We start from the raw sequence: 13,809 nt of genomic DNA on the forward strand, positions 1-13,809 counted from the left end.
AATTTTCTGTCAAGTCTTTCCTTTCCTATTTGTGAACAAGCTTAAGGGGACAACGAGGAGTTTTGGAAAGCGAAGTTTTTTCACACTACATTTCCCATGAGCCTCCGCACGCACTGTGAAATTCCTGGACCGGCGCAAGACGGACGTCTTGCCAAGAATGTTTTCATTCATCAACAATGAAAGTCAGAGGGTTTGAAGACGATCAGATACCGTCGTAGTTCCAACCATAAACAGCGATTCGGCGGCGTTATTCCCATGACCCGCCGGGCAGCGTCTGCGAAACCGAAAGTAGGAAACGCTGGTCGGCTCGCCCAGCATTTCCACCACTAATAATAATAACAAAATAACGATAGAGACAAAACGATATATTTATCGAAAATGGAGCCATTAACAAGTGTGGGTAACGTAGATTCATCCACATTACTGTAATATGAGACTTTTTTATAACCAAATACAAACTCCTTGTTGTCCCTTTAATAAAGCCCGTTTTGTGTTTCTAATTGTTTTTATGTTAATAGAAATTATTGAAGTGTTGGGGCTGTACATCACCTGGTTTGCTGCAAAGCCGGCATTATGAGGAACAAAGAGCGTGACCGCGGATTTCCTGTGAGATAGAAATTCAACGAGCTGTGCCCCTCCGGAGGTTGAGCGGCTGTAATCCAACAGCAACTACAGAGGGAGACATGGAGAGATATTGAGAGAAAACTCAAGTTATTGAGATTTTCAGCTAATTTTGGTAACACTTTATGATTACTACATACGTTTAAGCATTAGTTAAAGCAGAAGTAAGCGGAATATTTGTGTTAATATAAGTCTTAAATAGTTATATCTTCCGACGGCAATCACTTATATAGAGTGTTTGATCTGAAACACGGGTCTGTCAGTCACTCTGCTCTGCTGTAAGCCGAGGAGAAAACTTTCCTTGTATCCTACAACCTTTATCCAATGAGGAGAGAGAACGGCATAAAGGGGCGGTCCTCTCTGTGTGTGCAGCCAAGGGATGCGCGTGAATGTGGTGACGTAGGGATGATGGCGGGGACTGCTAACTCCATCGGCTGACAGGAAGTTAGCCAAAACGACTGGATCGCTTACTTCTGCTTTAAGCCATATCAGTTACAAATGTATAACTCCAACTGACCAAGGTAATAATAAACCAGACTTATTAACATCTTAATACAGTGCAACTTTCACACTCACCTTGTAAAAGGTGGAGAAGTTACTGTATGTTGCGAGGACATTGGTCAGGACGCCGTTACAGAAGTCTCCGTTTCCAATGTAACCAGTGGGGCACGTGCATGAAACATCTGCACATAACAATATTAACATAAGCAGGTGTGACAGAGGGGTTCATCATTTGAATGATCATGTTGATGTTGGAACAATTTGTTCATTAATACATTAAAAACATTTAAAGTACACTTCAGACTCAATGGCTACATATAAATATCAATTAAATCACTAGTGTAAGGCTATTATTGGTTACTGGGAATGTATAACCTTGTCATGATTAATAAATTCAATAAAGCAAAATACTAATAACAGTATTTATGAATATACAAACATTTAATTGTTCATTAATCTTTTAAATTGTGAATTTACAGTTGATGTTTACTTTTTTTTAACTTTAATGTAGAAATTCAAGAATTAATATATTTACAATTATTTCATTCATTTGAAAAGCTGACTTAATTTGAATGACCATGTTGTTGAAACAATTGTCTATTAATTGATTAGGTCCAATGGACCTAAATTAATACATTTATGAAGCCAAAAATGTTTCTGATTTTCTTTGTTTGATGATCAGTTCTTTATTTTGTACTTGACATACTGTGACAACACCAGGGACAGGGATTTTAGGAATATAACGCAGAAGCAGTGTTGTCTGTAAACTGGATATCTTTGATGTATGGTTGTCAGACTCTGGGAACTCGTGGCGGACACTTGACACACAATTTCTTTCTCTGTCTGAAGATAGACTGCCATAGTACCTCTGACCCTGTAGCAGTAGGCGTCGTACTTGCTGCTCTGGTCCACAGGATCTTTGTACATCACAATACCCACATGGTTTTCTCCACACCTGAGTGAGGGGAAGCGGGTTGGGTATCCCACCTTACCCCCCTCCAGCCAACCAGCAACACACAGATGCATCCCCAGCTGTCAGGACCAGAGAAAGACCAGCGAAGGACAACAGTGAGATAAATGACTGATTACAAGTTCCAGCATGCACTGCTGTTTTTGGAAAGTTGATAATAATAAGTAATTAATTATTAAATAGAAGAGGTTTCTAAAGTGTGGTTTTAAATAGTGTGTATGAACACACAGGTTGGATTTTTAATCTGACCTCAGCTGGTTGACAGATAAAATGGCAGTCACAAACGCTCAGTTATCATCATTTCTATTATTAATCTGGCTGCACATCTGGGCTACAGAGACATCAGGTGGCGCCTCGTAATGTGACTGGCTGCCTGTGTTTTCACCTAGTTTCTGACTCTAGCGTAAAAAGACTAAATCTTTTTGTGTTGTCTCTGGACGGAAATTAGCAACTTGCTATAATCCGGCACATTTACATGTTTTTGTCCATTAATGTGCACTGTCCCATTCAAATAAACAAATAAAGTCAAGTAAAGTCAAGTAAAGAGTGCAGTGTGTCATGTTGCGAAGTGAAGTCACTTGTCACAAATAAGTGAAAGAGTGAAAACATAGCTACCATTGTCAATGAAAACCTACACCATAGTAAATACAGTTGGACACCATGGTAACACCCCTGGTGTGAAGAACAAATCTGAATTTGTGCTTCAACATGTGGAGAAATAAACCTTAATTAGTGGATCGATAAACTGTGATTAAACACTTCTGAGACAGCCCCTGTATGATCATTGATCATTGATTATCTCCACTCATCTCTACGGTCACTAATTAAATACCACCTCCTTTGCATCTGTCTGTGTGTGGGGGTGCAGAGATGCACAATAATGGTGGGAAAAGGATGTGAAGTTATGGCCGCTGCTGCGAGCCAGGAAACACTTCTTGAGGTGGCGTACCTGCTGTGCATCTCCCATCTGTTTAAAGTTGACCAGCGTGGCGCCCTCGGCCTGGCAGGCAGCGTCTGCCTCACTGAAGTTCATCTTGTACTTCCCCTCTGGAGAGCGCAGGTGGAACACTCCAGCTGTGTTGGCTGAACCACAATAACCACATTACCTTGACCATTACCTCACATTAATGTTCTCCTGTGCGTCTCGGGGTGACAATTTATTTGTGACAAGTGGAAACAAAATTCAATTCACTTTGAGGCTGAAAAATGAACTGATATCAAAACTGGCAGTGATTAAAAAAGTCCTGGTCACTCCAGTTGAGTCCTGGTTGTTTGCTTCCCTCACTGTATTGAAAACATTCTGAAATTTCACATATCACATATCTGCTGTATGTATTATAAATTCTGCATAACCAGCACACCTAAATTAATGAGCACTAGGTACCAATCATCTATGGGTATAAACATATTCTGAGCATTAACGAGCCCCATGTTAATGAGGCTTAACGAGCTCTGGGCCTAAACGAGCTCTGGGCGTCACCTGTTGTATTCCCACTGATACTCACCGATGTTTGTTCACCAGCCCCTGAAAGAATCACTATTCATCCCAATAACTGATAAAGACATGTCCTCCATATTATCACCATGGTAACATGGACACTATAAAGGTCAGCTACTCTAGGCTCTACAGTTACCATAGCAACTGCAAAAAGTAGGACTGTAGGACAAAATGGCTCTACCGTATATGCTGCCAAGGTAACACAAATAACAGTTGTTTCAGGGAGGAAGTAATGGACGTGCAAGAACAAAATGTAGTAACAAGGTAACAAAGGTCATTGTGGCTGTGAAAGACATTAGTGGCATGTTACTATGGTGACAGACATTACTGCCAGTGTGTTACCATTGGGAAGCCAGTGCATTCTTAATGTGTTACCTGGGCAACAGATGTGTTACAGTGTAGGCCTACTATAGACCTTTTCAGAGAGTATAAACAAATACAGGTGTTACCAAGGATACGAATTAAGGCCCCATTCAATTTAGTGTAGCAGAGCTTTTTCTAATGAGCCTGCATGCACAATAGCAGCACCTGACTCTATTTAGCCTGAATGGAATGGAGCCTTAATTCGTATCCTTGGTAACACCTGTCTTTGTTTATACTCTCTGAAAAGGTCTATAGTATTAAAGGGCGGGCGTGTTACCATGGTAATGAAAATCATTATGGATGTTGCCTATGGTAACTTTAGTAATTCTAAATGTGTAACTATGGTAACAAAAGTCATGATTGTGTAAAGGTCACAACGGATGTGTGCGCTGCTTGTAATGGAAGCCGGTCAGTGCGGTTACCATGGAAATGCAGGTCCTTGCAGGAGGCCACTGGGTCGCAGCCCCCATTTTCTTCCAGGCAGCGGTCAACAGGGGGCACCACCTTCTCCAGACACTGGTCTCCATTACCCACGTAGCCTGGCAGGCACTCACACTCGCGCTTGTTCTGGAGGAACCAGATGACGAGTCGTCAGTTTAAAGGGGAACTAAGCAAGTCTGGTCTTATTTTTCTGTTTTGCTAACCAGGTCATCAGGTCAGTGAACCTGTTCTCTCCTCTGCACTCAAACTCTTCCAATCAGGAACTGGTGTATTTGGTGTATTTACAATCGCACTGTCATACTATATATATATACTACACTATGTCATGTAATAGGAAACATGTTTGGGCTCATTCAGGCTGTAAAAGGTCCGTCACCACTGGTTTGCTCAGTTTGCTGGATGGCTGCCAATAACTTCCTGGATCTTTCTTTAAGATTTAATATTGGAAAAAAACAAACAGAATCTACTCCTTGACATGAATAACCAGATGACTGAAATGCATGTACAGACCGTAACAAAAGGACACACTGTGACAGAAAATATATACTACATGTGTTTTTACTTACTGGACCAGTGAACTTGCAAGTGGCAAAGTCACTGCAGCCACCATTCGGCTCCTCAACACACCTGGATCACAAACAGAAAGTGGGCAGATGTCACGCCTCTGACTGTGAATGTCTAGTTGATATCAAGACATGAGCAGAGAAGAAACTGGACTGTCATTCAGAGAAAATGATGCCACACCCACCTGTTGATGGGCTCGCAGGAATAACCGTCCCCTTTGTAATCACTGTGACAGGTGCAGTTGACGATCAATCCCGTCTGATTACAGTCTGCGTTCTGGTGACAACCGCCGTTATACTCAGAGCAGAGGTCCGGAGCTGCAGGGTGTTTAATAAAACCATGACGTGATCTGCTCTGTTCTGTATCAAATCTGTAAATGTAGTGTCTTCAGATTTTAACATCTAATTATCGCAGAGAATATTGGGAGCAGAGTGAAATTACCAATATCAATACACACAGCTGAAATTGTTCACATCAGATAGCTGGAATTTCAGCAGACCTTATCTTTGATGTGGCCATACTGGATATTTTCATGGTAACATATTGTCTGTCACTGCTAAAGAAACAAAGAAAAGCTGGCTGCACTCTGCACCAGAGAGGTTTTGTCAGTTTAACCGTTTATGTTTTGATTGCATTGATTTTGTATTAAAAAACTGCACTTCCTCCGCTGCTCACCCTCAAATTAAAGCTGACAGTCAACCTTTCAACTCCACTCTAGGTTTTCTTCACTCAGTGGCAAAAAGCGTCTGAAGCCAAGCCACAGTGTGGTCAGGCTGATCTGACATCTTGCAGCAGACTTGAAGCCAAAGATCTTGTGGACTGTTTTTCATGATTTGTGGGTCAGATTTCGGTTTCCTGGACATTTCACTTTCTTTTGTGGCTACAAAGCACTTTCTTATCTGTTATTATCATTGCTGTTGCTGCTGCTGATGAGATAGATAGATAAAGACAGACAGACAGACAGACTGATAGAGTAGCCTCAGCTGCTAAAGGGTCCTCCTGAGCTGCAGAACAACACTCACGTGGCTCTGGGCTGCAGGCGGTGCCGTCTCCCTCAAACCCAGATTTGCACTGGCAACCAACACCTGGCACACAGTCGGCCTGAGAGTGACACTGCTGGCACTCCTCTGGGATCGAACCTGGAGAGGCAGATGGATGAGTCATAAAAAAGGGGGGTGGTAAGAAGGTAAAACAAAATAAAGTTCAGGAGATGATACGTGTCTTTGTCTTTTTTTTGTTTTTAAGTATATTTTGGGGGGCTTTTTTGGCCTTTAATTGAAAGCACAGTCAAGGGAGAGACAGGAAATGGGGAGGCAGAGAGAGGGGGAATGACATGCAGGAAAGGGCCACTCGATGCGGGATTTGAACCGGGGCCGCCTGCAGTGAGGACTGTAGCCGCAACACATGGGGCAGCTACTCTACCAACTGAGCTAAACACTGCCCCACAAAATGCACATTTTGATCCCAAAGGAAAGGAATATTGCTACAACAATCTGAGTAGAAATTGAATTAAATCTAATAGGAGAACAGTCCATTATTCCGTTATTGATACTGTCCAGATACTCTCTCTCATGTTAGACATGTCAGAAATAGAACAGAAACAAAACACAGTAAAGTACGGGCTAGACCAAGTAGTCATATCTGCTCAAATATTGGTCACCAGTCGACCAGTAATCTGCATCATCATAATAAGGAATGCAGCGTTCCACAAAATCAAAGCTCCATATTACTACATATTAGTCAGCCTGTTATTGATCTCAGTAATCAAATCACTCTCCAGTTCATCCATGGTCCCACCTGTCTGTTGACCCTCTGATCCCAAATTCCAGTCTTTCTTTAGCTGAGATTGATTTTGAAATATTCCCAGTGGCTGCAGACCGTCTGCTGCCTTATACGCTGAGCTAAAAGATTTTATCTTCCAGTCTTCCAGCCCCACATTAAGGAGAGTTGGGTAAGAGCTTGGAGTCTGGTTATTTTTGACCTTGTAGTCCTGTCTCTGTAGTGTTGGAGAGAAGTGGGGGTCTATCAGTGTCTTCCTCCCTTTGAACCACAGAGGTTTAGATTGCACGTCTCTGTAATCCACTATTGTTCTGTCAGGAAGCTGAGAAACTTCAGGAATGATCTTGGGGGTGTGTTCAGATCTATTCTGTTGCATGGGCTGGTGTATCCTTCAGCATCTTGTTGTGCCACAGCAGATTATCTAGTACCTGGGGAGAGTGCAGGCTTTCATCCTCTACCATGCAAACACTGTTTTTTGACCTGATTTGTTCTTGCACTTGTTGTTGGAAGTTAAACCTTAACAACAGCTGAACCATTCAAAATGGGAAATAGCATGATTTTTATCTTACTGTCTTTTAGCTTTTTGTCATGGCTTTGCATCCTGATGTCAACTCGGGTATTTTAAGCATTATTGAATCAATGTATATGGGGGATGTGGACAGATTAATGCCACAGGAAGATAGAGCAGTACCTCGGCTGCAGGCAGGGGGAGCGCTCCTACTAGAGGTCCAGGATGTTCTGGATGATTTCAATAACCATGGCAGGATTTCTTTTTTTTTTTTTTTTTAACAGCAACATCAATGAGCTCTGAATTCACCACAGCTCACAGAAACCACACAGGAGATCATCAGCAGCTGTTTAGTCTTTGGGGGACTGAATGAAAACAGCTGGCGGGTTTGGCCTGAGCTGGAAACACATCCAGCTGTGTGATGGTGAGTGCCAGCAGTTGCTACGGCAACAGACTGCTGGAGATCTGATGGAGGTAAGACTGTCTGCATTTTTTGGTTGGGGTGGCGCGTTGGTTATAGTTTTTCAATTATTTTTAAGGCAAAAAAAAAATCAAAATATTCTTTGGATTCCGCTTCTCAAATGAGAGGTTTTAAAGATCTTTGTCATGTCTGAAAGGGTTAGTTTCATCTGAATGGGTGTTGGTCTGGTGGTAGAGCTATTTTCTTCTGTACTACCTTTGCATTTGAAACTGTGGTTGGTTGCTGTCAATTGCACCAGCACCAAACGTCAAGTGTTAATGCATTGCAGTTGAAGCTATGGGCTAGAATCAAACCTGTCGGTGTGTTTGTCTCTGCTGTACCTGTGCAGTTGAAGCCATAGTGTTCGCTCTCACACAGTTCACAGGCCCTTCCTCTGAAGCCGTTGTTGCATTTACATCTTCCTGAACCAGTCAGTCCGTCATCACACTGTCCGTTGTTGCTACAAGGTGCCTCGACACCACCGGGACAAGCTGAAACACACAGGGAAGTGTTACAATTGCAAACAGTGGGTGGTACCCAACCCAATCAAAACCCAACTGATGTCAGATTGTACCATTTTTATCCCCAACCACCAAAACATAAAAAAAGGGAATATCTCTTGGAAGAATGGTGGTCATCCCTCCAATAGGGGTCCAGAGACCTAACGATCATGGTACCCAACACCTTAAAATGTACAATATGATGTAAATGTAATAAAGATTAGTTAGCTCCACAAACAGTAAGGCCTCTAGGGGACAGACTGACAACAGGAGCATCCTATGTATTCCTTTCTTCCTTCCTTACGTTGACAGTCCCGGCCATAGTGGTTGCTGCAACACTTCTGGACCCAGGCAGGAAACTGGCAAACTCTCGCACAGCCCATTCGGTTGAAAGGGTCAGAATACCAGGGGTGACGGGAACGCATGACGCGTAAGTTCACACACTGTGACGTCTTTCCCTGTAAGAAAGCAGAAATGGCATTTACCTCCACATAGTTTATGCATTGCACAAGCTGCTGAAGTTCAGATTAGTTAGCAGGTCTTACCATATCAAAGTATCTGGAGGGACAGATTGGAGGGAAAAGACAGTTGCCACAGCGCCCCTGACATATTCAAAGACAGAAAATTTCAGTCCAGCTCCCAAAACAAAGACAAAGCGTTGGGGTCTGAGATCAGGTTCATTACCAGTACAATCTGTAATGGATATCTGCAAAATAGAGTCAAACTAGGTTTAGCAATTTTACATCATAGCATTTTCTTTTATATACTGTATAGTTTATTTTTTATAGTTGTGTTTCTTTATAATTCATATATGATATGATGATATTTATATGATGACAATAAAGCTTCTAATCTAACCTACAGTAAAGATTCTGGGTTCGATCGTTTCTGTGCAGAGTTTGAGAGAGTTTGCATGTTCTCCTCTACTGATTGGTGACTTTCAGCTGCCCACATCTCTATATGTCAGCGCTGTGATAGACGGGGCGACCTGTCCGTGGCGATCTGTCAACAGGGATCGGCTCCAGCCCCCGTGCAACCATCCACAGATAAGCGTTACAGGTGACGGACGGATGGATGGAGTCAAACTGGAAACAATGGTGCTCGTAATAACAGTATCTCTGGTAGTAGCTACATCCAAACCCATGCCCTAGAAATCTGGTGACATCGGGACCACTTCCTGCATTACAGTAATTAGCTTAGCTGTTGAGCTGACGGCTCTCCAAGTAATTTTTTCTATTGGTCCATTTATTCCTGCCTTGCATCGGTTACTCAGGGCTGTATGTAATTTCTTTCTGCTCTGTTACTCAGTAAGCTTGTTAGCTCAAACATTAACAAGGCAATGAGTTTACACTTCTCTTCAGAAGAAAGTCTCACTCAAAGGTTTTGGGTCATGCAGAAGATTGTCAGTTTGCAAAGTGCTTTGAGAGGAAAAGAACAAACTGCTGATGATAGGAACTCTTCTCCAAAAAGCCTTGATTTCTTTGATCCAGAAAACTGTGATGACGCCCAGTTGTTTTTGACTATGTTGTTTCCTCCCTCATGGTATTAGTTCCTATTTCACTTCCTATTGTGACAGAGGGGATTAAATACAAACTGCAATAATTTACTCTAGTCAACAGTCCCCCAATGGTCAATAATGTACAACGGCATATTGGGGCCATTTTAGATTTAAAAAACTATTTATAATGTTGTATAATGAGTGATGTATATCTGCCATCAATCTGCCATCAAGTTTTTCCTTTGAGTGTCAAACTCAGAGTGTCATTTTTATTTCCTAGCTTTGCTGGCAATGTGCATTCTATCGACAGTTTGCATATTTTGTAGTTTTTCTCAGCTATCGGACATAAAACGTCCTGATGTAGATGGACTATCCTCAAATAAAAATACTGTGAAACAAGTGCAAGTATTATCATTTGTACGGCAAGTGTTAAACGGCATTTGTCACATGTTTAGCAGTATCAGCAAGACTAACCTGAGTAGTTTTGTTCTGGATGCCGTCACAGTGCGCTCCCAGGCCTGGTGGCTCCAGCAACTGGTCGATACCATAGGCTACGCCCTCTTGGAAGGACAGGTAGCGCTCCATTACCCTGGCTGCGTTACCATTAATCAGTATAGCCCCCTGAAAACATACACACACACGTCAGATGGAGGCAACCAGAGAAGTCCAGGTCCAGATGTGCAGTGATGCAGCTGGTTTATGAAAACCAACCAACCACAGGATTGTATGATGATGTATGATGTCTATGTGCCATATCAACACATACAGCAGTGTGCTGCTGCCGTAGAATAATAATTGCCAATTTTCTTGCCATAACGACAAACTTTTTTATTTTCACATTTTACATTATTGCCATATATTTTCAGATGCCACATTATTGTTTTTACAAAAGAAAATCTTGTTATGTCACAAAATCAACATATTTCATTCAAAGTAACTAATAAAGTAATTCTTATTATCTTATCTTATCTTATCTTATCTTATCTTATCTTACAAATTCAAATGATCCTTTATGCTGATCATCTCCTGTAAATCTGCTGGATGCCGGTTTACACTTCCAAACAACTGTTTAGTACACATGAACAAATATGTGAAAATTTGTGTAAGCATGGGAAATGTTGCGTCCTTCAAAAGGATGCGGCCCCTGAATTAAGACACACTCATGTGTAGGCTACTCTCAGGCATTACCATGGTAACATGAAACACAGCTGCCAGGTGTTGAGAGGAAACCATGGCAACAGTTTGGTTTGTGTCAGTGTGTAGTGTCTCACCACCAGGCTCTTGTCACACTGCCTCGAGATGGTGGATCCATGCATAGTGCGAAGCGCCGAGTATTTACTCGGCTGACTGAGAGTCATCAACTGTACAGACACACGCAGACATGCGCACGCACACACACACACACACACACAAAGAGGAAGTTATGTTGGTCAACAGACACTTATTAATACTGCAGTTTATGATTGATCAGGTAGTTACTACTTGTAACAAGACTATTAACACACTCACTAACCCTTAGTAGGCTACACGTCTAAATCATGTGTAAGTGCAGCTTAAATATCCATCAAAATAGCTAATTAATCATTTACACTTAAACATGTATAAAGCTAGAACGGTTCATTTTCACACACGTTTGTTTTCACTCTGGTCCAAGCGCTGCAACACTGGCAGACGGGACTGACCGAAAAAAGACGCGTGGTACATCATATACGTCAACTAGGTGTGCTTTAGTTAAAACTTGTGGCGTACAGCAGGCAGTTGGAGGAGAGCGAGGTCCGGCTATGTTCACATAACAAATGAACCTTCCGAACGGACACAGTGCAGCCGTTTTGGTACGCAACCAAGTGAGACTGTTGTGGTTGTACTGACCCGAACACACCACACTCGGGCCCAGAGGTCAACTGGTATGTATGTAAAACCAGAGACAATGATGTTGGCAAAGCTGTCACTTCAGGTTGCAATTTGTGAACTTTTGAAGTTGCCATATTGTTTTGGAGGCTATTGAGAGTAAAATGTTTGAGAAACACTGATTTAGGAGCTCTATATTTAATATCAACTGTTGACTATTATGTTTCTGATTCAGTCATTTCCTCCGCTTCCTCCCCCTCCTCCTACCCTGTTATTGCGTATGATGTGGGCCTTCATAGTAGCAGCCAGTTGTTCGAGGTGGTCGGGGCTGGTGAGCCAGCGCTGTCGTTCAGCTGGGAGGGCATTGAGGGCGGCATCTGTGGGCCATAACATGGTGAAGGGCTGGTGGATGGACATCTGGAGCACAGGGAGTAACCCTGCATCCTGCACAAAGTGTTGAGAGTACAGATTACAAGCAATACTTTCACCCTCACTATAATCGGTATGCGGACTCTGTGGGTTTGATTTCGCACCTATTCATTTTCATACCAAACTGAGATTCAACATTTTGAGGCAGTCTAGTTGTAAACTCTATTTTGGGGGTTTGGAACATCAATTGGACAAAACTAAACATTTGAAGAATTCACCTTGCGCTTGGAGAATTTGTATTGATTTTGCTCATCACCAGATCAATCAATAATTAGGGTAATCATCAGTTGTAGCTCTACTTGCTGACTCAAATTGGTAAGAGCCTCTTACTCTTATCTCTGTCTCTCAGGTTCTTTCTCACACATTTGAAACAAATCTCACATCAAACAAAAGGAAACCATGGAGCCGGTCTGTGATGGTAAATATAGATTCACAGTGTCTACCGGAGGTTAGGTTACTGTATATACCTCCAAGAGCAAATACACTAGATATGAGAGGCTTGGACGACTGAGAATCTCCACAGACATGGAACTATAGTCTGGAGTCTGCTCTGCAATTTGAGTGAAATGATCATTAAAAGGCAACTTTTCATGTGACATTGTAACATGTTCCCAACTGGCAACAGCACACACTTCCACACCTGCCCTCACACTGTAGCATAGTGAAGATTATCTCAGTGCTTCCCAGGGAAATGCCACTTCACTCGTGCTGAGGTAACTCCTCATTACATATCAGCTACAAAGTAGAGCCAATTAAATGATTCGGTTTTGCAGTATATTATGCCTTAAATCTCTATTTTGCATCATGACTTTCTTTCACTTCATTATGCTTATCATTTAAATGCAGTGAGTGAGAATGAGTTTTTTATGGTGCAGTATAGACACACAGTTTATCCACATCTGCAGATAAGAGAGGTCAGTTGTAACACCTGCATCTAACACATGTCCCACAATGTTTACTTCACTTATATATTTTGTATATAATCCTAATGCCTGTGTTGTGAGGACGGGGATTCCTTTGAAGTTAGAGAGGTAGGTAAGTGGATATGCAGAGGTAAACAAAGGAGGAGGTGGATAATTAAGGGAGACAGAGGATGGAGGAGGTGAGGGATTATATTTTTTGTTTGTTTTACCTCAATGAGTTTGTAGAAGCGTGTGTATCCATAAAAAGTAGCTGCCAAAGTTATGTTCATCTAAACACAGAGAGAAAGAGAGTGTTAGATGCAGTTAAATCTGTTTAAGCATCAAATTGTTTATTCATTTGAATCAAACAACACACCATCTTAGGGTTGAAGCTTGGTTTGTCCTGCAGTCTGTAAGGCGTCAGCATCGTGTCGATGTGGTGAATGACTCCATTTGTTGTGGTGTAATCGCTCCTCACAATCTTTGATCTGTTGTTGATCCAGACTGATTCCTGCAGTGGGAGAGAGAGAGAGAGAGAGAGAGAAAGAGAGAGAGAGAAAGAGAGAGAGAGAGAGAGAGAAAGAGAGAGAGACCTTGAAATGCTGAACTGAACTCAAAAAGTACTAGATTTTGTTGTGTTTATTGATCATCAGATCATTAAAGCAGAAGTAAGTGATATATTTGTGTTAATATAAGTCTTAAATAGTTATATCTTCCGACAGCAATCACTTACATAGAGTGTTTGGACCGAAACACGGGTCTGTCAGTCACTCTGCTCTGCTCTGAGCCCAGGAGAAAACATTTATCGTATCCTACAGTTTTTATCCAATGAGGAGAGAGAACGGCATGCAGGGCTGTGTGTGCAGCCAAGGAACGCCGTGAATGTGGCGACGTAGGGACGAGGACTGTTGGTGGTGCGTTCAAGGA

The 13,809-nt window shown here is 42.1% G+C and overlaps 1 protein-coding gene across 1 annotated transcript in view; it reads right to left on the reverse strand.

The window, feature by feature from the left end:
* Positions 1-13,809, reverse strand: part of stab1 (stabilin 1) — a 77,961-nt gene that overhangs the window by 22,599 nt on the left and 41,553 nt on the right. The window contains exons 49-64 of the mRNA XM_085776916.1: positions 13,259-13,393; positions 13,113-13,172; positions 11,819-11,995; positions 10,975-11,064; positions 10,178-10,324; positions 8,751-8,807; positions 8,510-8,663; positions 8,047-8,196; positions 5,981-6,097; positions 5,143-5,275; positions 4,961-5,021; positions 4,376-4,520; positions 3,042-3,175; positions 1,989-2,154; positions 1,198-1,304; positions 550-669 (exon numbers count right to left, since the gene is read on the reverse strand). Of these exons, the coding sequence (XP_085633042.1) occupies positions 550-669; positions 1,198-1,304; positions 1,989-2,154; positions 3,042-3,175; positions 4,376-4,520; positions 4,961-5,021; positions 5,143-5,275; positions 5,981-6,097; positions 8,047-8,196; positions 8,510-8,663; positions 8,751-8,807; positions 10,178-10,324; positions 10,975-11,064; positions 11,819-11,995; positions 13,113-13,172; positions 13,259-13,393 (1,953 nt within the window). The remainder of the gene's footprint in view (positions 1-549; positions 670-1,197; positions 1,305-1,988; positions 2,155-3,041; positions 3,176-4,375; positions 4,521-4,960; positions 5,022-5,142; positions 5,276-5,980; positions 6,098-8,046; positions 8,197-8,509; positions 8,664-8,750; positions 8,808-10,177; positions 10,325-10,974; positions 11,065-11,818; positions 11,996-13,112; positions 13,173-13,258; positions 13,394-13,809) is intronic.

The sequence above is a fragment of the Trachurus japonicus genome, chromosome 5 (genome assembly GCF_045865225.1).
Source record: "Trachurus japonicus isolate A0001 chromosome 5, Traja_1.0".
In the NCBI taxonomy this organism is placed as follows: Eukaryota; Metazoa; Chordata; class Actinopteri; order Carangiformes; family Carangidae; genus Trachurus; species Trachurus japonicus.